This window comes from Rhyacophila brunnea, unplaced genomic scaffold (genome assembly GCF_057557595.1).
Source record: "Rhyacophila brunnea isolate RB1 unplaced genomic scaffold, BYU_Rbru_1.0 scaffold_20, whole genome shotgun sequence".
Lineage (NCBI taxonomy): Eukaryota > Metazoa > Arthropoda > Insecta > Trichoptera > Rhyacophilidae > Rhyacophila > Rhyacophila brunnea.
The window spans coordinates 7443797-7469624 of record NW_028232860.1 but is presented as its reverse complement, the minus strand read 5'-3'; the positions used below and the strand labels follow the sequence as shown (position 1 = coordinate 7469624).

The following is a 25828-nucleotide window of genomic DNA, read 5'->3' as shown; positions in this document are numbered from 1 at the left end:
ATCTCCATTATATAAAAATAAACAGGTAGGCCAGTGGTCGGCAAACCGCGGCTTGAGAGCTACATGTGGCTCTTTGGCCTCTTAACTGTAGCTCTGCCAAAAATAACCACGTACGGGCTAAATCAGTGAAAGATAGAACAGTCAAAATGTCTTCAAATATAACCAACCAGCAAGTCGAAGATCTGAAAATTGGTTTCAGCTTTATCAATAGCAGTTGACGAGTCTTGTGACATAAATGATAAAGCACAAATTTGTACGATTTATTTCATCTACATGTCCTAAAGAAGAACTTTTGGGATTATTGCCACTCAAAGGTCAAACATGTGGAGAGGATATTGCAAATAATGCTGTAATTGAGTACATGGGAAAACATCATATATTCCACTCGATTAAATTGTGTCAATTTCAACAGACAGAGGTATGTTACTGTTTTAAAAGAAAAAAATAATCACGAGATACTTACTTACCATTTCATCATTCGCCAAGAAGCGCTTTGTGCGCAGAAGTTTCCAGAAGAAATTTACAAAGTTAAGAATTTGTGATTAAAATTATCAACTCCATTCTAAAGCTCTTAATCATCGCCAATAAAGATTTTTTTAGTTGAAATGGAGAGTGAGTACACAGATCTTCTGCTGCAAACCAAGGTACATCGGTTATCAAGAGGAAACGTTTCGCTTCTTTATTAACAGAAAATAAAGAATGTAAGGGTGTTCACTATCCAGAAATAACGGACGATCAGTTGATCCAAAAAAAATATTTAATGGTAGACGTAACGTCTCATCTAAATCAGCTTAAAACTGCAGGGGGAAGGAAACACAATTTTTTCGATGTTAGAAGTTATTTCATTCGAAAACTTTTTGCTCAAAATTTGGAAAAAGAATCTTCCATTCACTTTCTAAGCCTGCTGAAACATCGCCAAGAACATAATTCTGAAATTGACATTTGCTATTTCAAAACAATAAATTTAAATATGAGGGAAGCTCTTCTCAACGGGTTTCAGGAATTCAGAAACAGCAAAGCGACATTAGTCTTTGTTAAAAAAAAAAACCTCTTAATACTACGGTAATAGAATTAATTTTTTCTTCCTTTAATGTTGACATTGGCAACTTTGAAATGCAATTGCTGGATTTAAAAAAAAATAAAGAATTATGGAGCTATAAATTTGAATGTATCTGTGCTGATATGGACATATTATTGGAGAAAAACACATAAAAACATGGTTCACAACACAAGTAGTCTGCTTTGAAAGACCTGGAGAAGGAAGGCATGATGATATTTAACACCTGGAATAGTATTCTTGACTAATATGAAAAGTAAAAAAAATAGCGTTCGCTATTCTTTCCTTTTCCGGTTCTATATATTCATGCAAACGATCTTTTTCAAGCATTAACCTTATCAAGAGTAAATTGAGAAGTCGTCTTATTGGTGAGAACCTGGAATCGTGAATAACATTAAAAACAACAACATACAAACCTGACTTGCCCAAACTTTTCAAGGAGATGGAAGGCCATTGTCCACATTAAGTGTTTGTCATGATTTAATTTTATGGATAACTTACTAACAATTTAATTTTTATCAATAAATAAGATCATTATTAAGTATGATATTATCAAGTTTTATTCAGTGTACCTACAGTTTAATTAATTATTAAGACTTAAAACTTCAATTATAGTTTATTAAGTTTAAGCAGTGTACCTATATATAGTTTAAGTTTAAGAAATTTGGCTCTCAAAAGAAATCTCAATCGTTGTACTGTTGATATTTGGCTCTATTGACTAATGAGTTTGCCTACCACTGGGCTAGGCATCTGCTTATAATGAATTTCTGGATTTGGTGAGGAGATTAAGTCAAAAATTAAAAACAAGGTATGTATAGGTTTGATAGGTAATGTATAGGTTTTTATTTATTACAACATATTCTGTTTTTATTACAATAGTTAATTAATAAAATTGTCAGAATAAAAGTAGTTAATTCTTGCAAATTTCTTCCTCCGATTCTTCAGATACGGCCATTACAACTGAAGTTATTAACTTATTTATTTTTGCTTTGTTACATTGTACTCTGTTCATTTTGACACGGCACTTACTAATGTAAGTACTGTATTCGGACACTTTTCAGTTACTAAATCACTCTCCACATGTTATGTTAATAATAATAACATTGTTCTACTGTGCGTTGTATGCGAGAAACACTGCTTCATTTTTCCGAACAATAGCCACTCTCTTTATTGCATTATTACTCTGAGGGCTGAATGGTTTTTTCAAGCCTGAATCTCGAGGGAGAACATGTATGGGTATATTAAAAAAACGATATTAACGTTATTCTAATTCTTTATTAAGAAATCAATATAGTACTTAAAACATTTCACATATACAATATTATTTACATAGATAATAATATAACTGTTACATAAGGCTACTGTTTTTAGTATACATATCATTTTCCTTAATTTAGACTCCAAAAACATGTAAATTTGTAAAAAACATCGGCAAGTTTATTAACATTACATGCTAAATATTAATGACTGGTTAAGAATTGTAAAGTAAACACTTATATAATAGAATATAAAAAAAAATTTTCGAAAATATTTTACTGTATAGTGTATAGAGATATACTAAGGCATGTATTTTTTAGGCACTGTTTAAATTGAACGTAGTTATGCAGAATGTAGCCAGTCCACAATAATGTCACTTTCGCAACAACATGATATTAAAAATGTAAAATTTAAAATAGTATTGTATTTCAAGAATAATTTGTTTACGGCTTGGCTATTTTTCGTAGAACGTAAAGAAAACCTTCTCGCATCTGATCTATATCATATCTATTTATTTTTATTTTTTGGCTAGCTGGCTGCTACTGGCTACTTTCTGCATAACTAAGTCCAATTAAAGTACAATTTTTGAAAAATCAAAATTATAGATTACCCGATTCGGTTCTTATCGAAAAGTTTAAGAACTTTTTAAATTCATATAAATTTTATTCAAGATTTAATAAAGCGTGCACCATTTTAATTTAAATTCATTGTCAATAATAATTATTACAAAATGGTAAATAATGATATACATTTAATTACCCATTATGATAAAAAATAAATTCATTGTTAGTAAAGGCCTGTTTACACTGGCTTAGTGCTAATCATTAGTGATTAATCACTTGCACTGATGATTTAGTACTAAACCCGTGTAAACGATTCCTAAAGCATTTCAAAAATTCATTATTGAAACTGCCCACAGTGGGTAAATAAAATTAATAGCGAAGAATATTACTTATAATTTATATTATTATATTTTACAAGTTAATTCATAAATAATATTTATAATGAAAATCATAATTACAAAGGTGAAGAATGATTATAAATTATATTATTATTCGAAGTTTGGATTATAAATAAAATATGTATTTTTAAAAATATGAAAAGTTTAATTATAATGTTGTGAATAAAAAAGCTCTTTTCATATTAAGAAAAACACGTAAGTATGCAAAAAAATATTGGTAAACAGTAAACGATCATTTATATTCAATATATCTTACTGAATAAGTCACTTTTATGAACAAATAATATTATTTATAATAAGACAGATTAACATTTTAGTTATTAGATTAATAAAATTATTGAACATCGATTACAAGCTAAAAATTAGTTCCTACATAGATAAAATCTATAAAACATTTTAATAAATTTGAAACTTTCCAGCAATACGACTGAAATTATTTCAATTTACCCAAAAGAGGTCAAGCTGTAGAATTTCTTTATTATGTATAAAACTTACGGCACTTAATAAGGCCTCAGATACACAGTTGAATTTTATAATCATAATATTGAATAATTCAATATTGTATTTCGAATTTTTCAAGATACTCATACTCGATTGATTTTTTTTATTTTGGATACGGCTCCAAATGAAACAAACAAGCCACAAACAATACACTTACTGTTGTGATGGTAATATGATTACATAATATTATACAATTAATTGGATGATTGAATTATAACAGTAAATGCATTCATTGTTTATAGCGGAATATAATCAATGAAAACGTCCAGTACATGAACCCCTAATAATTATTTATAAATTATTGTTAACGAATACAAAACGAAATATTAGAGGAATTAAATAAATTTGACAAACTAAAATTCATTATGTAATAAAATAATTGACAGGGTTCAAAGTGACTTTTTCTATTGTGTTTTTTGTTTTTACAATAAATTAACGCTTTCAATCTTTGATCACACTATTTGTTCCACCAATATTGCAAAGGATTTGATTAAAAATTACTAAATACTTTACCATAAAGATAGAAATATTTTTTGATACAATTACACAATAAACCTGCTTTACAGTAGCGTTACGTAAGTGGGTCTCTTATGTGCATCGAACACAGTGAAATAAAAATTAACATCTGACCAACAGCCCAAACGCCAAACAGAAATCTCCAAGTCTTGAACTTTCTAGTGTGTAAATTACACCGTTAACAGTTTAATTGTGAAATAACAAAAGTAGATCAAAGACAAAAGGCGTTCAGAATCGATATGATACTTCACCGAGGACTAGAGACTATGATGGCCTGCTCCGGATGGCCTTTAAACCCATCCCCCGGTGAGTTTGTGGAAGAGCTCCTCGTCCAGGGTTTGGTTGGCGTCCTTGGACCGCATGGACAGGAAAATGTAGCCTCCGATGAATTCGTGGACTACTTTGCAATCGGCTGATTGACAAGAGAAGATCACATTGCCTTCCTCGAATTGCACCATCATGTGTTTCAAATCCCAGTTTACATTCCACGCCTGGAAAAAGAATTCAAATCATTAGTGAATGACAATATAGACACATTCTTAACGGTAAGGATATCTTGTGGTGGCCTTCCGAGCAAAAAATAGCTATATGTACAAAGATCTACAACAGTGCACCTTATGTACGAATAATAAATAAAATAACTATTGTATTCTCAGCTATATTTAGATTTAGAACAACAAGAAATAAGCGAAAACAGGAAGTCGCTGTAGAGTGTAGACGCACATAAGACTTCTCAGTGACGTACCTGTCATGGCGGCAACGCACACACAGTAGACGTGTTTAAATAATATATTGGCTCTCTTTATAGATGCGACTCCTTTTCTTCTTTGCAATAAACCAAAAGCTTACTAATAATAATTCTAACATCATTCCTGATCGTTTTAGACTTATTTTTATTATAAAAAATTTCTAATTACATAAATTGATAGATCCGTACACCACGGGAATGTCAAATTAAATGATAAATTGGGGGCGTTCCTCATTTGAAAACGTGAGTGCGATTAGCTACACTGGAGGGGATTATTAGTTCACAGTTTTAACATGTGAACAAGAAGTTCTTGTTCGACAATAGTTATCATTTCTAGCTATTTTGTATAGAATTCTTCGAGTAAAGTCTGTTTGGTAAAAAACATATTACTTACATTTATACACTTACAATAACTTTGGAAATGCTTCAGATAAAACAAAAAAAATTACGCATTAACAAATTCTACTGACGTGTTATACCAGTGGTCTCCAAACTCAATAAGGATGTGAGCAACTTTGAAAGAGTAATTGAAATTGTCTGGTGAGCTACTTATACATATTCCTTCTTTATAATTTTTTATCATCGTCCTTTATCGTACTATACATAATATTATTATATTACTTAAAATAAATAAGACATCGGACGGAAACAAAATTGATCTTCGATTGATGCATAATGTATGCAGGCTTAAAGGGCGTACGGTGCCATTCCCTTTCTCGCTCACAGTTAAAGTGACGGGCGCTAGTGGTACATAGGGCATGGCCCCCACATCCTAAAGCGGGCCCCCCAAGCCAGAATCTTTAGCGCTTTACAGTGGCGTTTTTTAAATGCTGTTCAAGGTCAAATAAAATTCAGTGTATTTTAGCGATTTTTCTACACATCAAATTATGGAATTGTCGAGTATCAACACAAGACAACCAATAATTACATCGCACAACCATAGATTTTAAAATGATAATTATCCCGAAGTAAAATAGCGCCGCGGGCGACTTTTTTCACTATTAGAGCAAATTTAAGATGTGTGTTTATCTCATGTATCTGGCTGACACGCCACGCCGCTCCCCCCCCTGAGTCCGGGCCCTTAGGCTAGAGTCCATTATTAGAGCCCTGTCAGCCGCCCCTTGTGGGGGGCATGACATAGGGGTGAGGCCATGTGGTATTATATGCATTGCTGATTGTCATTCCCACCTAAGCGGCGATACAAATGAGCGAGAGACAAAGTGTATGGCGCAGTTATAGATCGCGCAACCAGAGTTGGTGCAACACAGATACGAAAAATTGTGTGTGTTGGTGAATTTCTGAAAAATACAGTATTCTTTACATGCTGTTCCTTTTTTGAATGCGTCTGTGTGAGTATTCGGCCGCCTCAACTCTGGTTGCGCAATCTAATCCATTGTAATACATCGCTGACTGCTTCTCTATTTTACTTTGTACGCACAAATCGTTATGCCAAGAAATTATATTACAACAGCAACTTTTTAAGAATTTCATTGAAACTTAATTTGAGAAATATTTCATTTCGGAGTCCAATAAAAAAATTTGAGAGGCAAATTTATAAGTATGATAAAATATCCTACGCGAGCTACCGAAAATGCCGCTGCGAGCTACTGGTAGCTTGCGAGCGACCGTTTGACGATCACTGTGTTATACCATTGCTGTGGAAAAATTATGACTACATAAACATGGGTGGCCTGAAACCGAATCAGAAAATTTCCTAGTCGATTATTGGTAAAAATTATATGCAACTGAATGTATTATATTTTCAAATAATAAACGGATAGGAGGACGATAAAAAAATGATAAACACGGTATGACAGGGCTCCAGAGTTTATGATCTCATTTTCCAGATTTTTTTTTTTTTTTTTTTCCCGACCATGTCCGATCCTAATAGGATCATATGGGCCTCCACAGAGTAGAGGTTTGTATTGACAGATTTTTGTTTTTTTTTTTACAAGAAATGGATGTCAGCCACTTGCTCAACCTAGGTCCATACCCTGACTCGTACATAAATTGAAAAACAATATGTGTACTTGCCAGACCCAGGATTCGAACCTGTGACCCACGGCGTGATAGTCCAACGCTTAAGCCGCGCGGCCACTGTACGTGTATAGGTCCAGAATACCGGGATTCAACAAATCATCGATGCAGATACTATGAGTTGACAAGTATTACGCAAAAGCATCATACATTAGATCTACTGACGATGATTTAACGAACCTTCATTGTGCTAAACCTCCATGTTTTCAGATGATCTCCAGTGTTGATGTCGAGTTTCATAATTCGGTTATGCGCGACTCCGATGAGCTCCTCCTTGCGGTGTCCCATAAACTTCACCACAAAGAGAGCGATGCCGTGCTCGGGAAGGTTTTGCCAGGCCTTGATGTATTGTAACTTGGCATCGGTCGATGACAAATCTTTCACGTTGGCGTGGTTTTCCAGGATGCGCTGGATTACCTGTAAAAATATGAATAGGATTTAAATATATTTTTCTATATCAGAATATCAACAGGTGACGTGAGAAGTAAATGCTATGTGTAGTAGACGCCAGTGGCGAAGGGTGGAGGTAGGCTGTTAAGATTCGCTATACATAGTGCACACTAAACTTTGTTAGTTTTATGTATTTGTTTTTATTGAACTAAGACTACAATTTACAGATGGTATTAGTTAGTTTTTAAAAATCAATTAAACCATGCCTAAACGAAACCATAATAGTTTTGGTCTAATTTGGGAGATACGACAAAATTGTGCACACTTTTTTATTCATAGTTATTTGTTTTCGTTGGATTAAAAATACATATTACACATATTATTGGTTCATTTTTTTATTTCATTAAGAACTGCTCAAACCACACTATAATAAATAAAAAATATTATTCTATTTATAAAATATTCAAAGTTATGTATGATTTAACTGCATAATTTTAGATATTTTATAGATATACATGTATTTTTTGACTTATTATCTATTATGGCTTGGTTTCTCAGGGTTTAATTGAATTTTAAAAACTAACCAACACTTTCTGTAAATTGTAGTCTTATTTCAATGAAAATAAATATGTATGTCTGAAAAAGTTTAATGTGCACTATTTACGGCGGATCTTAACAGCCTACCTCCACCCTTCGCCACTGGTAGACGCCTTGATGAATTTCCAGTTTTCCTTAATGTATTCACACGTACATCACAGTTGCTGACGATGGTAGGTTTTTGAGTTCATATGGGCATGGCAGGGTGAGCGTTCCACCAACTCGCAAGGAGGTAACTGCTGTATTTTTTTGACTACAACTGGAGGGATTTTTGTGCTGTATTACAACATTTGACAACGATTAAAGGTTTTTTTGCGATTGATAGATGGCAGAATATTTCGATCTTTCTTTATTATGTATGTATGTATAACATATGCGATTTTTCATATAAATAATGATGATATGGCGTATTTCGCTGCCAATCTATAGAAATGATTTATGACGTCTGTCAATTCATTGTAATTGACCTTACTTTAAATATAGTAATTATGTAGAACAAAATAAGTTGTCATTTTGTTACCTTTCCTTTCAACTTCTTGTTAAACCTGGGTGCGATGTAGTCGGCAGGCCTGAGGTCCAGCTGGTTGGGGCTGATGACGGCCGCGTTGGGCGCCGGTTTCTGGAGAGCCAAGTAATCTTGGATGGCTGTCGTCTCCGCTGCCCAGCCCGCGTCCGCTAGCGTTCTGCCGCGTGAACCAAGACGCAACGCCGCCAGCCAGCGGGCATACTGCTCCTCCTATAGACACAAAAGTTAACCAATAAATAATGACACTTCCTCGGTCTCCTTCTCGACAGAGGATCACATGGTGAGATTTTAACTAGCGAGTGTCAATGGTTCGAAGGATAGAATGTGAATAGAATTCAAGTTTGTGTATTGTATATTCTGTATCCATTGAAACTGTTTTTTTGAAGCTGACGGATCTGGTCCAATCATTATTTAACTACAGACTGTGTTTTATTTTAAATTAATACATACCGTCACTGTTCTGGCAGAAGACACTAATTCGAAAAAATGACATATTGAGTTAGTTATACCAAAATGTTCCTTATTTTAAACTTTACCGTCTGGAAACCTTCTTAATAAATAAACAGTCTTTATTTTAAAGTCATCCAATTTACGATTACTTAATAAACTCACATGATAGACAATTTCAAACATTTTAACAACTTCAAAGTCAAATTACTCAAAACTTAGTGTTACAGTTACAACAGTTAGTGTGTTCTGCCAGAAAAGAGACGATATGATGTGTTTCCATCAAGAATTCACAGTAAGAAAAAGAAAAAAAAAACTTATCAATAGTTCCAATATTATTATGGAATAGTAGGTATAAAAAATCGGACGATTACTGCTTTTATTTCTTCAATATTTCTTCAATATTTCTTCAATATTTCTTCAATTATTTTTTAAATTTTTGTTCGCATTGCGTTATGAAATAACTTTTGAAAAATAGATAAATAAACAAATTCGTAATATAATATATATTATGCACAAAAAAATACTTAATATTTACTTATATTTACTTGACATATTACTGCCCTCAGTGTATTGACTTACATTATCGCATCTCAGCCACATCTCGCTCATTCCATCGGCGCTGGGCGTCTCCAGTTTGATGGAGTATCTCCTTTGCGCCACATGGACTTCAGGAGTAACCTCTGCGCCACGCAACGGCACCGACAGGACGGGCTGTGGCTGACGCTGCAGCTGGTTGAGTTGGGGGTTAGCTGCGCACGCCATCGCCTCCTCGCGGGTTCGGTAAGCTCTCAATTGAAGGTCCCGGCATGTGAACCAGTGGCGTTTGTAAGCTTTCAAGGTGAAACGACGAGGCCTGATGATTGATTCAAGATTAGTTTATAATTCAAAATACAGCATATTTCTCGTTACAGTGAAGCTTTGGGGATGTTTTGGGAGTAATTGGGGTAAAATAAAACTACAATCAAAATGACATAAATATTGCTAGATATAAAAAAAACGATTACAATATATAGGTTATATTCCACGAACACCCTATCTAACAAAATAAATGCTTGTTTGAATATATAAGGAACGGAAAGGCACACTAAAATGGGTAGTGAGTATTTTAAAACACATGAATAAACAAAATGTTTTATTTGTTAATAACAAAAAGAAACATGTCTGTGGAAAATACATGCCACATAACCGAGCTGAATATTGTCGCTATTATGTTGCGGTAAAGGTATGTCAAACAAACAGGTGGTAAATGGTAAGAGATCTTACAGTAAACAGAAGATGCCTAATCGATCACCGCTTTACAGCATCAGACCAATAAAAGAAGAAATAAAACAATGAGTAGGTAGTCATAGAAATCCTCTGCATAGATGGTTCATCAAAATTTTGTCATTTGTGTGCACTATCTGTGCATTTCACCTGCCAGAAGGGCAATTCACGAATGAAACACTGCAAAACACGACACCGAACCGCTTTAACTGAAGTACGTAAAAGTCGCTTCGAACGAAATGGCTAAGTGCGAGTGAGAAAGTATTCAGCATGCTTATACCTCATGTCCATGCGTTAGAGTAAGATAGAAAGTAAACATGTTATGACGGAACTCTTCTGAATTTCATGGAAATTAAATAACATTTTTACCCATTTTGGTAATGACTTCATATTTAATCAGTACTTACCGTTAACGTTGCATTATTAAACCATTCATTGTTGAAGTACGTAGCCAATTAATCTTTAAACAAGCTAGTTACGTCTCCAATATAACAATATTACAACACGGAATTTCCGTTGTATTTTGCAAACAAACATGTGTGTTTCTGTATTAAAAAATCACAATAAATATTTAAATGAGAATTTCAACACAAAATAATACTTTCAGCGGTAATAGTTATGTAAAAGATAGAAAAAATAGAATGACAGCCTCTTCTATACTACGTACGAATTTCTGACGTTTAATAAATGTCAAACGGAGAGTTGCTGGCGCCTCTACCGTCAAAGCGTGTATACTTCAATTGCATACTGTACTTGACACTACTGGTCGACTTTTAATATACTTCGTTGAAGTAGGCTTGCGCTTACGTTGTGCAACCGGTCATAGTGCTTCATTCGTGAATCGCGCTTCAAATAGTTGATATTATTTAACCTCAAAAATTCAACTTAATTTGAACCAAAATGAAGGTTGAAACTATTTAATCCTCCGACTTTTCAATTGTATGGCTAAAATATAGGTATACATATCTATATACTTTTTAGGCATTTTGAAAATCTCTCTGATGTATTTAGATTTCGCCAGATAGCGCCATCTGTATCTAAAATAAAATAATAGTCACAGATAAAAACATTATATGAATACTTACTTGAGGTAACCGAGATTATCACAAAGTTCTGGCACACGAGTAATATCTTGAGGCAATGTTGACACCCCGCCTTCCAAAGTGGCCTGCAGTTGAGCCAGAGCTCTGTCCACTTCGTCCTCAACGGCTCCGAAGCTTCCATCAGTCCCTGATGTGTTGAGGGAGTCCACTCCTGATATTAGCCCATCGATTGAATCATCGCCGTGACCGTTGCTGGACTGAAGGTTTATCTGGACCTGAAGACAGTATAAAGCAATGAAACAATATGTAGGGAACTATTTAGAAGGTATAGGTATTTTTTATTAACTTGAAAATGAAATTTAACCTTTTCTATGCCTCTATGGATATTACTATGGCAGTATCTGACAGGCCGCAGATTTTTAATGACACACGTTGAATGTAGAGCGAAGCTATTACTAAAACCGCTGTAACACAATGACATTATTGATGGACGACGCACTCAAGACAGTAGCTAGCAAGTAAATTCGCATGTATAGGTAGACGTCACGCAATTTCCATTATGCGATATCACACATCGGGAATTTATAGCAATATGACCTTTATTGTAATGGCGTTAGAGCAGTGTTTCTAATGTCAATGTTCATTTGAGCGAACCCGTTCGAACCATTCGGCAGACCCAACAAAAAGCATCAGGAATTTATAGCAATATCACCTTTATTGTAATGGCGTTAGAACAGATTATGCCATTCGGCAGACCCGACAATAAAGTGAGTGTCATTTTCTTTTCCAGATGATTCGTCCATATTAATGTCATTGCTGTAACACCAATAATTTGTGGTTTAGTATTTCATAATTATTCGAACAGATGTCACTGTGTGTTTAATTTTTTAAATTATGCAAATCAATCGACAGTGGCTACTAATTTGAGTTTAAAGTCCGACGAGATAACTCGCGAAATTTATATGTGCAGCCTGTCGATCACGGCCTCATAGAGCGTGAAAACTTGCTGAATGCATAGAACTGGTTAACAATAATTTAAACAGTGGTTCCTCAACATTTTTGAACCATGACACATTTTAAGTATGATAAACTGTCTCGACCATGGATTTTATATATAAGATAGGCTTTTATCTAGATTTATTTTGTATTAGTATTAGGCAGTACTCAGCCAACGAGGTATCGGCTGATTGGTACAGAATGGTTTGCAGCCAATGGGGTCTTATATTGTTATAGTCCAAGCCAATCTAAATAGAAGGGTGTCACCAGAACGCAGTGAAAAAATTCAATCTTCATTGATCTCGACCCATCAAGTGGGAAAGAACGTGTTAAATTTAATTAGTTTTTTTCACTAGGTATGCCACCCCCATTGTTTTAATTTTACAATACCAATGATATGCATTTGACATATTTGTGGTTGTTTATGTAAATATTCTCTAAATATCTTGGCAATATCTGTTGAATTCGCGAACTTGCCTAATAATACTTGAATAATAACGAATCGATTGCATTTTATGATAAGTTATTTATTGCCCAATCATTTCAGGATATTGCTGCATTTTTACTCATCATCAAAAAAAAAAAAAAAAACGACAAGGAATCGCTAATTTCAGGCATTATGTAAAGAATTGACCCTTTTCATGATTCTAAAATTGAATTGAAATTCCTATTTTTTGATACATTTCTACAAAAAAATGAATGAATTGCAGGCAATTTAAACAGTAGTTCAAGAATTCTTTTTTACAACTTCACTTTTATATATTTAGGCTCCATCTGGAAGAGGTTATATTTAACATCTTTCTATTCACTCAATGTCTGCATTCTGGAAAATGGTTAAAATCAACTGAAATCTAAGAATAGATGTTTTTCTTGAATTACCTAAGTATTATCTCTATGCTATGGATTTATAAATTTTTGGATAGGATTATTATGTGAATACCTGTAGTCCTGCGAAGACAAGCATCTCTTCCTCGGTGCAGTCGATCTCCTCGTTGAGGATCTGCCAGCGGGCTTGCTGGTACAGCTGGTTGATGCGCACCGCGTCAGTGCGAGGGTTCAGGTCGTAAAACGCTGAGAATTTGTAGCGAAGACGCAAGCAATCAGCTTCACCCACTCCTTGCTCCATTATGGAAAGCGATGAATCTAGCCAACTGCAAATAGGAGAATCAGATGAGTCAATTTTGATGTATGAACATTTTAGATAGCAACAAAAATATTGTAGAAAAATGTTACTGCCACAAAATTCGTGTCCAGAAATTTGTACGCATGCAGTTTGCCGCATCATACTTCACCGTGAAATATTGTATCAGAAATATATGGTCGTATATTAAAGACCGACCAACCTCTTTGGGTCGTACAGTACTGAGATAAAATCATGTCTAAATAAAAGACGGTTCTTGTCAGTATATAGGAAGCCAGCGGACAACAAATTTTGAAAATAGCTGATATACCTAACGGATTTTTTTTTTTTTTTTAATTGGTACATGTTCAAACACGCGCGTTAACATCATTTTACTCCCTACTTCAATTATAGTTTGTCAATTTATGGCTACGGCCGTATGTTGTAGCTTAACCATTGGGGAATGCCAAAAGAAATAGCGTATTTCAAAAAAACACTACCTTAGGTCAATAATTATTATAAAGTAATCATTATTCGTAGGATGTTTATCACACTTGAATGGTCAAAGACATAGCTTACAATGAGTATCTTTAGAATTATCTTTAAATGTGTTAATCTTGCCCATTTTTTGAATAATAAAATGCCTAATTCTTGTCAAATTTGGGATCACAGAGATTATCAATATAATTTTTTATCGTAAATATTTCACTATAATAATGTCGATATAAATTATACTGATGGTTTTATAAATGCGTTTAAAAATTAATAAATGTAAAAAATCTTAACACCACTGCACAGTTATGTACTGAAATATGACAATATTCTAAAACATTAGAGCGAGAGGTTTAAAAGAATACTATTTTATGTAATAAAAATACTTTATGCAGTCATCAAATGTTTAAAATAAATATAAAGGATAAGGCTTCAAAATTATATAAATAGATTATCTAAAACGTTTAAGGTATGTCCAGGATTATGCTTTGAAAATAGAACAAAAGCTCCATTTTGACCTACGCTGAGCATGTACCCCCTTAAGAAAAGGTGCATTTTCACGCTGTCGCTTCTCGGTACATTTATGTAGATGGAGTATTTACTTTGTTGATATACCATGGTATTGGCTGCACACAAGATTATAAAGCTATCATAACAAACGTTGTGAAACTTAATTCTTCATTATTGATATTTTTTTAATAATAAAAGACGGGTAAAATCTTCATAACCATGCCAGTATAAATTGGACTGAATATTTTTTATAACTCATCTAGAGTTATAGGGTTGTCTTCTTTACTATGTATTAAAAGAAACTCACATTCTAAAAAAAAATAATTGGAACTTACGCGACATTCATCCTGGCTCTTTCGACAAGTGACTTTGGCCGGACGATGGAGTCTCTAGCTTCGCGGCCCGGGTCGCACGGACTGCTGGCCAGCGAGGTGTCGGTGGAACCGTTGAGCATCTCCAGGGAGACAGAGGTGTTGTGCGGGGTCATGTAGCCGTCGGAGAGGTCCCCGTTTGATTGGCTCGATCCGTTCATTCCCCGTTTCCATGTGCCGTTCTGGTGCTGCAAACAAAAACAATGACATTAAATATTGGCCAATATTGCTGAAGTGTGGGCTTAATTGGACAGGGATTAATCTGACATCAGTTTACTGACCTTCAATTTAGACCAGGAAAAGAAGGACAAAATAAAAATATATAATTCTATGTATGAAAGAAATAGGGAGATAAGTCTACCTACATCAATTAGAACCAAAAAGAATATTAAGAGTTTTGGACAACTTTGTATGTGAACATGTTTCCGTATATGATTTTCTAATTCAGAGGGGTATTGGATTTGATTCGGCCTTTTTCTCATTTATGTATATATTATACTATGCCAATATTGTTATTTTTTTAATATTCCATTCATTTCACAGTTATTAAAACATTTTTCAAGTAAATTTTTAAAATCTTTTTTTTCCATTTTTTCGAGTGGTGGAAATTATAGTATTGTGGTGTACATCTACAATAATATATATAATATATTTTTAATCCAAAATGATAGTACGAACACTACTTATAGTACAGTTGGGAACACTGTATCAAACATTAGACCATTCATAGAGGTAATTTAAAATTACATTACAAATGAAAACCATAGCAACTCTAGTTGATGTTTATTACCTTATAGAAACCATTAAATCATTAAATGATATAAAAATTCGAACAGCAGTAATTCGAATTTATTCAAAATTTCGAATTACATACCTACCTACATCAAATTATGAATTAAATAAAATAAATTTCGAATCAATGAAGATTTTAATGCATTCAATACTGATTGTAACAGGCAATGGAACTTTTTACCTAGAACTCTACTAAAATGAAGACATGACCATTGAATAATCTCACCGGTGAACTAATTGGTGTAGCAGACTGTGATCTGGGCGGGTAAGGAGTAGGGGCGCAGAGCAATGGTGCCCGTCCAGCATCTAAACTTCCTGCACTGCCATTGCCTCCGCTGGCCGCGATGAAAGTGTTTGTGTCGGCTGGCAGTTGTCTCCGCCTGTGAGCCGCCGCACCACCTCCTCCCTCGCAGTAGTTGTACTTCAGATGAGATGCTTCTACGGGTCGGCACAAGGATAGTTCTTCTGGATGTCTGATACCTGAATCAATAAAATGAATATAAGTGATCAGGTCCACTTAATAATATACTGAATCGGAATTTGTTACAAGGTGTCATTGAAGATTTTAGTTTTGGGACCGATTTTAATGATGGAAACTTCAGTTATCTATACTCTCAGGCACTCCTTGAAGAGGAGGGAAGACCAAAGGAAAAGATTACAAAATGTGATGGAACGGCAAGGCTTCGCATATCAAGGACCACTTTGCACAAACTAAAACATTTTAGAAATGCTTGGGGGAGTGATTACATAAATCGAAAACTAAAATTGAATAAAAAATATTAGAATGTTCACCTACTTGATCATCACATATACTTCTTCATATCAGAAGTTGTACCATAAAAGTATGTTAAAACTACGTACTAAAGAGTATTCATTATTTTATCAGTAACAAAACATTTCGCTTACCCAATTCCTTGCACAAAGCAATAACAGCGTTAAAAGTCTTGACAGAGAAGTCCACATTGCAGCTAAGGTAGCGTAGATCAGGCAGCTGCACCCTCAGTAGCTTGTGCATGGGGGTGAAGTGTAGGAGGGAGTCGGCGGCCACCCCGCACTGGTCCAGTGTGGACCTTGTGCGGGATAACCAGCAGTTTCTAGCGGGCCACCACAGGGCATGATCGGACCAATCTTTTGTGAGGGCTGAAAAGAAAGAAAAGAACTTTTAATATGGGGCAAAGAAAACTGATTATTCAAGTGTTAACAGGTGTGCCGACATAGGGGATCCCAAAGGATTATTATACTGCATATACCGTAGTCTGTAGTATACCCGTCAGTGGTGGGTCGGTTGCCGGTTGATTATTGAAGTTGTCAGATGACAAATGTCCAAAAATTCTACTAGTTTTTATAGAAACTCTAGAGCGGTGAGGTTATTAGCATAGACAAATGGTACTAATCGATACCCACAATGAACAAAGCAGTAACTCACTTTTGGTCATTTTTCAGAAGAGCAAAATGAAAGTTCTCATATCGAAATGCAAAGAAGAAACTATCTGATAATAGGGTTGAAGGACATAGTTAGTGGTGGTAATCAAGTATATAAATATTTTATCTCTGTAAAACAACATAAAACAGTATATTTCCAAAGAATAATGTTGCAACTCATGTTACAACTTTTTTCGTGAGATGATTTAAAATAAAAACATATTTTTCATGGAATATTGTTGTGACTTCTGAAGGCCAATTCTTGAATGAAGCAGTATTGCCGGTTGCACAACCTAAGCGCAAACCTACTACAACGAAGTATATTAAATGTCAACCGGTGGTGTCGGGTACAGTATGCAATTTAGTATACACGCTTTGCCGGTAGAGGCGCTAGTAACTATCCGTTTGACTTTGACATATTATTAAACATCAAAAATTTGTACGTAGTGAGCAGGCTGTTATTCTATTTTTTCTATTACCGCTGAAAGTATTATTTTGAGTTTAAATTCTCACTTAAATATTTATTGTGATTTTGTAATACAGAAACACACATGTTTGTTTGCAAAATACAACAGAAATTCCGTGTTGTAATATTGTTATATTGTAGACGTAACTAGCCTGTTTAAAGATTAATTGGCTACGTACTTAAACAATGAATGATTTAATCATGCAACGTTAACAGTAAGTACTGATTAAATATGAAGTCATTACCAAAATGGATAAAAATGTTATTTAATTTCTATGACATTCACAAACGATCCGTTTTGGCATGTTTACTTTCTATCTTACTCTAACGCATGGACATGAGGTATAAGCATGCTGAATGCTTTCTCACTCGCACGTATTGATGTCGTTCGAAGCTCTACACACTCATTATCTCCTATAAAACTAAAAATTTTACATGCTTCAGTTAAGCGGTGTTTTTTACTGCTTCGTTCGTGAATTGCCCTTCTGGTATGAAATCATTCTGTGTGTACAGTTAATCAATAAAATGATTTATTAAAAATATTTACTCATTATAGGAAGGCTGTACCAATCACAACACAGATTAAGTTTAGCAACTATTTTATTGAACAAAATTGTACGAGGGTGGGTCAATAAGTCCTTAGAAAAGCCGACAGGTGGCGCGACTAGTACTGCAAGCGGTTTGTTTTCATGCAGCGGCACTACCGATTCAGTATGCTGCGAAGTTTCAATCAGATTGGTCGGGTTGTTGTGTGTTTCTCGTACATTTAAAAAAAAAATTTGCTTGTGGAAAATGGAAAAATGGAAAATGGAGAAAATTGAGTTTAGAGTTGTTATTAAACATTTTAATATAAAAGGGTTAACAGCAAAGGAAATAAAAAATGAGTTGGATTTAGTTCACGGCATATCTGCTCCTTCACTTGCAACTATTTATAACTGGTTAAATGAATTTCAACGTGGTCGTACATCAACAAAGGATGAACCACGCTCAGGACGTCCTGTAGAGGTGACTACACCAGAAATGATCAATGAAATCCACGATATGGTGTTAAGTGACCGAAGATTAAAGTTGAGTGAGATAATTGAGGTTACAGGGATCTCAAAAGGTAGCGTCATTTCTATTTTACATGACAAATTGGGCATGAAAAATATTTCTGCAAGATGGGTGCCGCGTTTGCTCATAGTCGACAATAAACGCAGTAGGGTGGTGGCCTCTAAAGCCCTGTTGTCGCTCATGCAACGCAATCCGGATGAATTTTTTCGTCGCTTTGTGACTGTAGATGAAACATGGATACACCACTATACTCCCGAGACGAAAGAACAGTCAAAGCAGTGGATTGCGAAGGCAAACCATGTCCAAAGAAGGCGAAAACCGTAAAATCAGCTGGTAAGGTTATGGCTACTGTATTTTGGGATGCACGTGAAATTATTTTCGTTGACTATTTGGAAAAAGGAAAAACAATAACAGGGGATTATTATGCATCTTTATTGGACCAGCTAAAAAACAAAATTGAAGAAAAACGGCCTCATTTAAACAGGAAAAAAATCCTCTTTCATCAGGACAATGCCCGTGTTCACACATGTTTACGATCAATGGCTAAAATTGAAGAATTGAAGTTCGAATTGGTCGACCACCCACCGTATTCGCCAGATTTAGCCCCCAGTGACTTTTTCCTTTTCCCAAACTTAAAAAAATGGCTAAGTGGACAACGTTTTTTTTCAAATGAAGAAGTCATCGATCGGACAAATGCTTATTTTGAGGACCTTCCGAAAACTTATTTTTCTGACGGTTTAAAAAAAATTGAGAAACATCTAACCAAGTGTATTGAGCTCCAAGGAAATTATGTTGAGAAATAAAAAAAAAATACAAAAATAAAACCTGTTTTAATGCTTTTTTCTAAGGAATTATTGACCCACCCTCGTATTTTACAGAAAGTTTATGACAAAGTTGAATGCAGGGTTGATTATTTTCTATGAACATGTTTGAAATAAGGACACGTCGAAAAATATTTGAAGCTTTTATACTGATGATGAATCATTCTCTTCAGTAATTCCAGTGTATTTAAGAGTATTATAATATTCATGGTATATATTCTCAGGAACGACTTTAAATGTACCTACAGAAGATTTTCAAGTCATTGTATTTTGCTTTCATAATAGCCAAACTGCCGTTGTAAGCGAGAGGTATATAATAATATCAGTGGGTATTGTTGCTTGATCGATTGTTTCTGAATGAGTATTTATTTTTGTTGGCGGAATTGCTTTTATACTGTATATATACTGTAAATGTAACTGTTCCGGGTGGGTTATCAATCGTTATTTTAACATGTTTTATTTTGGACCACTTTACTTACGTTCTCCCTGTTCGTATCATATAGTAAATTACGTTAGGTTGGCAAAAGGTGCTTAAAATTATAATATATATTGCGTTGGTTCATTTCAATCACACAATATGGTTTTCTATTTGTTTTTGTACATATGACCAGAGTAACCCATTGTTGCAGCATATATATAATTTGATTTCTTTTCCTCTTTTCAATAAGGGTATGCATTGAATCCCCTTCGTTTTGTGTATGGCCAACCCCCAAAAAATTGTGGGTAGGTAATATTAATATTAACTTATCTACTGTATTTTTGTTCTGGCCACTGCAATTATCAGAATAAAAATAAACGATACACCGATGGACTTGCGAAAATTTTGCCGCAGAATAAAGTTGTAATTCATTATACAACTATTTTACATGTATGCAGTTCAATATTGTGAACTGATAAAATGGAGTAATTCAAGTTACTATTTTCTTACAGGTTAAAATGTAAAAAAATAATAATTACAACCTTTTTTGAGTTCATATCTCTGCAACCTGTATACATATAGATACAACGTTAATACAGACAGAAAGAGTATTTTTTTCTTAGTATGCGTGATGTCGTAACTCAAAACAGCCAAAAAGTGAGTTATTTTAGTGTTTTGTTCGTTGGGGGTGTCGTTATGACAAACTAAAACTTGCTTCAGCGATTTTGATAGAGAAACTACAAAAAGCTCAATCTGGCATATGCAGGGTTTCTTCAATATATTTGCAAATGTTAGATATTAAGGTGACGCATCAGTGAAACGCCAAATAATTTTCAACTGTAGGCGCGACGAAATTTTGGACTCGCTGCCATTCAGTGAGAGAATGTCGAGCCAGAAACACGTCACTTTGCTGCGTGATGGCGACGGGTCAATTAATTCTAAAATCGTGTAAAGATGACTAAAAACCTAGGGACGGCAACTTATATGAAAGTATGGTGAGGCAGGCTGGTAATCAAGTTATGGTAGCACTTCTACGTGCGTCACATTGACGTTCAGTTTGCATTGGTAAATCAACGTGGAAGGTTCACCTGAGCTAGGTAATATTAGGTAAAAATGGTTGTGTGTAGTGTGTTAAATTGTAAAAACGACAGTAATGAAAAGAATAAACGCTTAGGAGCCGTGACGTATCACAAATGAGTATATTTAATTAATTTTATACATGTTAAAATAATAACCTAAAATAATCTCGGCTGCTGAACGCATGCTTAAATTCGTTCCGAATTACTCTGTTTACATACCATTACACAGCAGTCGTGTTTGTATTGCTCAGGACCGCATTTAAGTGAACGCATTGATTATTAATATTATAATTGAATATAAGTAACACATTTTGATTGTATCGTATATTTGAGCATTGTTATATCATTGTATGCGTTGATACTTTGATATTATTCACTGTTAATTCTTTGTGGAATACCAGTACACAAGATTTTTAAAAATTGTGAATAACGTGATATATATATATATATTTATTTATTTATTTTGTTTACAATATTAATTGATTATGAGACGTGTTTGTGTTCAGATATTTATAATCCATATACATACCTATATATATGTACGTACTATATATTATATAAGTTAGGAAAGGAAAGTTGTTTATATATTATATATATTGTAGGTATATATATTATATTGTAGTATAACTCTAATTAAACCCGAACTAATTACAAATGTGTAAGTTAAACTTAATTAAGGCTGAATTAATTACAGTGATGGGATATTTGCAAGAATTTAATAATGTGTTTTCTATATCTTTATGTAAACTTTATTTTTGATTAATATAATATGACATAATATATATTGTAACCTTTTATAATTTTATTTACTTTAATTACTTTATTGCTATTATTATAATTACTTTATTACTTGTATTACTTTTGAAAGACATATAGAGTAAGTACCTAAATAACCTACTTATCTTTTCATAAATTCCCAACATTCAAATATAATTATACTAAATTCCTAACAGTGTTGTTATTTTAAACCTTCCTTCACTGAACATTATTATATTATATGAGTACGTAGTAACTACGTAAGGTACTACGGTCAAAGGGCCAACGTAAATCCTCAGTGATGCCCTGCATTTTTTTTATCGCGTCGCTTTTTCTCGTAAGTTGTCGGCTGTAGTCGACATGCTTCATTTGGTTGCATGAGTAACCCGCTTCGTTGCCTATCTCTATATTTATAACATCTATGCTAAAAACGTTACCCATTTACTTTAAAAAGAAAACATGTCAATGAATATATTATTATTGTTACTAATAGAACAATAAACAGAACATAAAATGGACGTATGTTGGATTTATATGACAAATAATATTTCGTTTGACAGGCGTCATTTGCACCCGCGACCCGCAATCCGCGCATCGCCTAGCAACGATCTTTTTAGACCGTGCCTCAACTAATGCATGGCCTTAAAGAAAAACATAAAAATGAAATAACACTTTCTATTATTTAGTGCATTGTTATTGTTATTACTTTTTGAACATCATTAATTTTGAACACTCACGGTGGCCGCGCAGCTTAAGCGTTGGACTATCACGCCGTGGGTCTGGCAAGTACACATATTGTTTTTCAATTTGTGTGTGAGTCAGGGTATGGAACTAATAGGTTGAGCAAGTGGCTGACATCCATTTCTCGTAAAAAAACAAAATCTGTTAATACAAACCTCTACTCTGTGGAGGCCCATATGATCATATTAGGATCGGACATGGTCGAAAAAAAAAAAACTTTTTTAAAACTACTTCTGGATTTCCCATCTGTGTAATGGATTATAACACCATATTTTTTGATAATGAATTTACTATCATTCAATTATTAATCAGCAAGCAGTGATATAGACAAGATAAGTTTTAACTGGTGGTAGAATAATTACCCCCCCCCCCCCCAATAACAACTCCCCCGATATTAACCCCCGGAAATTGACCCCTATATAAAAATAAAAAAATCTTTAAATAAAATTTCATCACGTAACAAATAGTGGATACAAAAGTTTATTGGACATTGAAAAATATGGGTAAATATGGGTAATATGGGAAAATTATACAAAAATTTTGAGAAAGAGGGTGAAAAAATAATTATTGTAACTAAAATATTTAAATATTCGATAGAAAAAAATGCAGGTGTAGTCAATATTATTATTAAAAATAATTATTACATACCTACCTACTCGGTTAAAGAAAAGATTTACGTATATTCAAAAGTTCACAATCGCTACAAAAACGTGTAGCAGAATTTCATAACTTCTACTTCTAATCCAAGAATTTATCATTTTATTCACGTATTAATTCTTTTTTTATCATATTTAATTAATATAATCTATGGACATTTCAAACATGAGGAGGTAATTGCCTGGGATTATTTTTATACGGGGAGTTATTTACCTATGGGGGTTTTAGTCAAAGTCAATGATACTCAACCTTTTTTTTCTTCGGGCCAAATACATATATTTGTAAAGTAATGCGGGCCGCATCACTACTGGTGTGACGAAAAAAATCATGAAACCCCCCCTTTTTTACAAAACATTTTTGAGATTTTAAAAATTATGCGTGTTTTTTAAATTAATCGTGTGCAATAGCAACACTCTTATACCAGATCTGATGTGGACCATAATGACAACCCTCTTCGGGTGTCACTATCTGTGCGTCAAAGTCGAAACGAATTTCAAGATGTACGAAATTCCTGATAATAAATGTGTTTCGGGCCGCACATAAAAGCTTAAAGGGCCGCATGTGGCCCGCGGGCCGCAGGTTGAGAATCGCTGGTCTAAGTGGTAATCTTGTTCATTTTACTTTACTTCCACTGCGAATGTATTCACAGCTCTAATTAGTACGTAAAATGTTGCAGAAAAGTCTGCATCGGTAGGCATTTTTTCTAGTGAATATTAATTATTCAAAAACAGTAATACGAGGGTGGGTCAATAATTCCTTAGAAAAAAGCATTAAAACAGTTTTTATTTTTGTATTTTTTTTTTATTTCTCAACATAATCTCCTTGGAGCTCAATACACTTGGTTAGACGTTTCTCAATTTTTTTTAAACCGTCAGAAAAATAAGTTTTCGGAAGGTCCTCAAAATAAGCATTTGTCCGATCGATGACTTGTTCATTTGAAAAAAAACGTTGTCCACTTAGCCATTTTTTTAAGTTTGGGAAAAGGAAAAAGTCACTGGGGGCTAAATCTGGCGAATACGGTGGGTGGTCGACCAATTCGAACTTCAATTCTTCAATTTTAGCCATTGATCGTAAACATGTGTGAACACGGGCATTGTCCTGATGAAAGAGGATTTTTTTCCTGTTTAAATGAGGCCGTTTTTCTTCAATTTCGTTTTTTAGCTGGTCCAATAAAGATGCATAATAATCCCCTGTTATTGTTTTTCCTTTTTCCAAATAGTCAACGAAAATAATTCCACATGCATCCCAAAATACAGTAGCCATAACCTTACCAGCTGATTTTACGGTTTTCGCCTTCTTTGGACATGGTTCGCCTTTCGCAATCCACTGCTTTGACTGTTCTTTCGTCTCGGGAGTATAGTGGTGTATCCATGTTTCATCTACAGTCACAAAGCGACGAAAAAATTCATCTGGATTGCGTTGCATGAGCGACAACAGGGCTTTAGAGGCCACCACCCTATTGCGTTTATTGTCGACTGTGAGCAAACGCGGCACCCATCTTGCAGAAACTTTTTTCATGCCCAATTTGTCATGTAAAATAGAAATGACGCTACCTTTTGAAATCCCTGTAACCTCAATTATCTCACTCAACTTTAATCTTCGGTCACTTAACACCATATCGTGGATTTTATTGATCATTTCTGGTGTAGTCACCTCTACAGGACGTCCTGAGCGTGGTTCATCCTTTGTTGATGTACGACCACGTTTAAATTCATTTAACCAGTTATAAATAGTTGCAAGTGAAGGAGCAGATATGCCGTGAACTAAATCCAACTCATTTTTTATTTCCTTTGCTGTTAACCCTTTTATATTAAAATGTTTAATAACAGCTCTAAACTCAATTTTCTCCATTTTTGTAAACAAGCAAATTTTTTTTTAAATGTACGAAAATAAAAAACAACAACCCGACCAATCTGATTGAAACTTCGCAGCATACTGAATCGGTAGTGCCGCTGCATGAAAACAAACCGCTTACAGTACTAGTCGCGCCACCTGTCGGCTTTTCTAAGGACTTATTGACCCACCCTCGTAATATGTAGCTGGAAAAAGAAAAGTTTGGTAATATGACGGAGGTAAAAGGAAAGCCAATACAACATTCGGTTGCCTCCTGTCATTATCCGAAAATACGTTTTGTATATTAGGGCAGATGAATGACGTTAAATCGAGCATAATGTTTTATTAAAAGATCATAACAACACGGCTTTGGAATTTTGGTTTCGGACGAAAATAGAAAAGCGGCACACGTTTCGTAAAATGTACAATAATAAGATGGTGGGGCACCCGACATCCGCTTCATGATAATATCGAAATGCCGACAGATTTTTACTACAGGTTCAGTACCGAAATAGATTTAATATTGTATATCTACTTGACGTAGACCAGCGATTTCCAAACTTGGGGGCGCAGACTGTTGCAAAGGGAGGCGCGAAAAGTTTGACACAATAATGTAGCCACAGATTTGCAGTTTGCAAGTGCTTCATAAAACGGCAGCTAGTTATAAACTACAAAAAAAAAACAGTCGTATAAAAGTTAGGTTGTTTGCAAACCTGTATGAAGATATGGAGACTAATTTTATTATACCTCATTTCTATACTATCGTGCATGGCCCCTACAAGAGGGGGGGGGGGGGGGGGGGCTGACAGGGCTCCAGCCTGGGGGTCCGGCGTTGCGGATCGACCAGTCAAGTGAGATAAACACACACCACAAATATTAGTAAAAAAAGTCGCCTGCGGGGCTGTTTCGGTTGCAGAATATTAACATTTCATAATATTATGTGTCTGTGAGATAT

At 34.5% G+C, this 25828-nt stretch overlaps 1 protein-coding gene across 1 annotated transcript in view; it reads right to left on the bottom strand.

The window, feature by feature from the left end:
• Positions 1–3597: 3597 nt before the first annotated feature.
• Positions 3598–25828, bottom strand: part of LOC147071141 (unc-112-related protein-like) — a 207870-nt gene continuing 185639 nt past the window's right edge. The window contains exons 2-10 of the mRNA XM_085948102.1: positions 16534–16767; positions 15854–16107; positions 14800–15023; positions 13283–13493; positions 11389–11621; positions 9620–9893; positions 8585–8800; positions 7258–7494; positions 3598–4783 (exon numbers count right to left, since the gene is read on the bottom strand). Coding sequence (XP_085804228.1) covers positions 4583–4783; positions 7258–7494; positions 8585–8800; positions 9620–9893; positions 11389–11621; positions 13283–13493; positions 14800–15023; positions 15854–16107; positions 16534–16767 — 2084 coding nt within the window. The 3' untranslated portion in view covers positions 3598–4582. The remainder of the gene's footprint in view (positions 4784–7257; positions 7495–8584; positions 8801–9619; positions 9894–11388; positions 11622–13282; positions 13494–14799; positions 15024–15853; positions 16108–16533; positions 16768–25828) is intronic.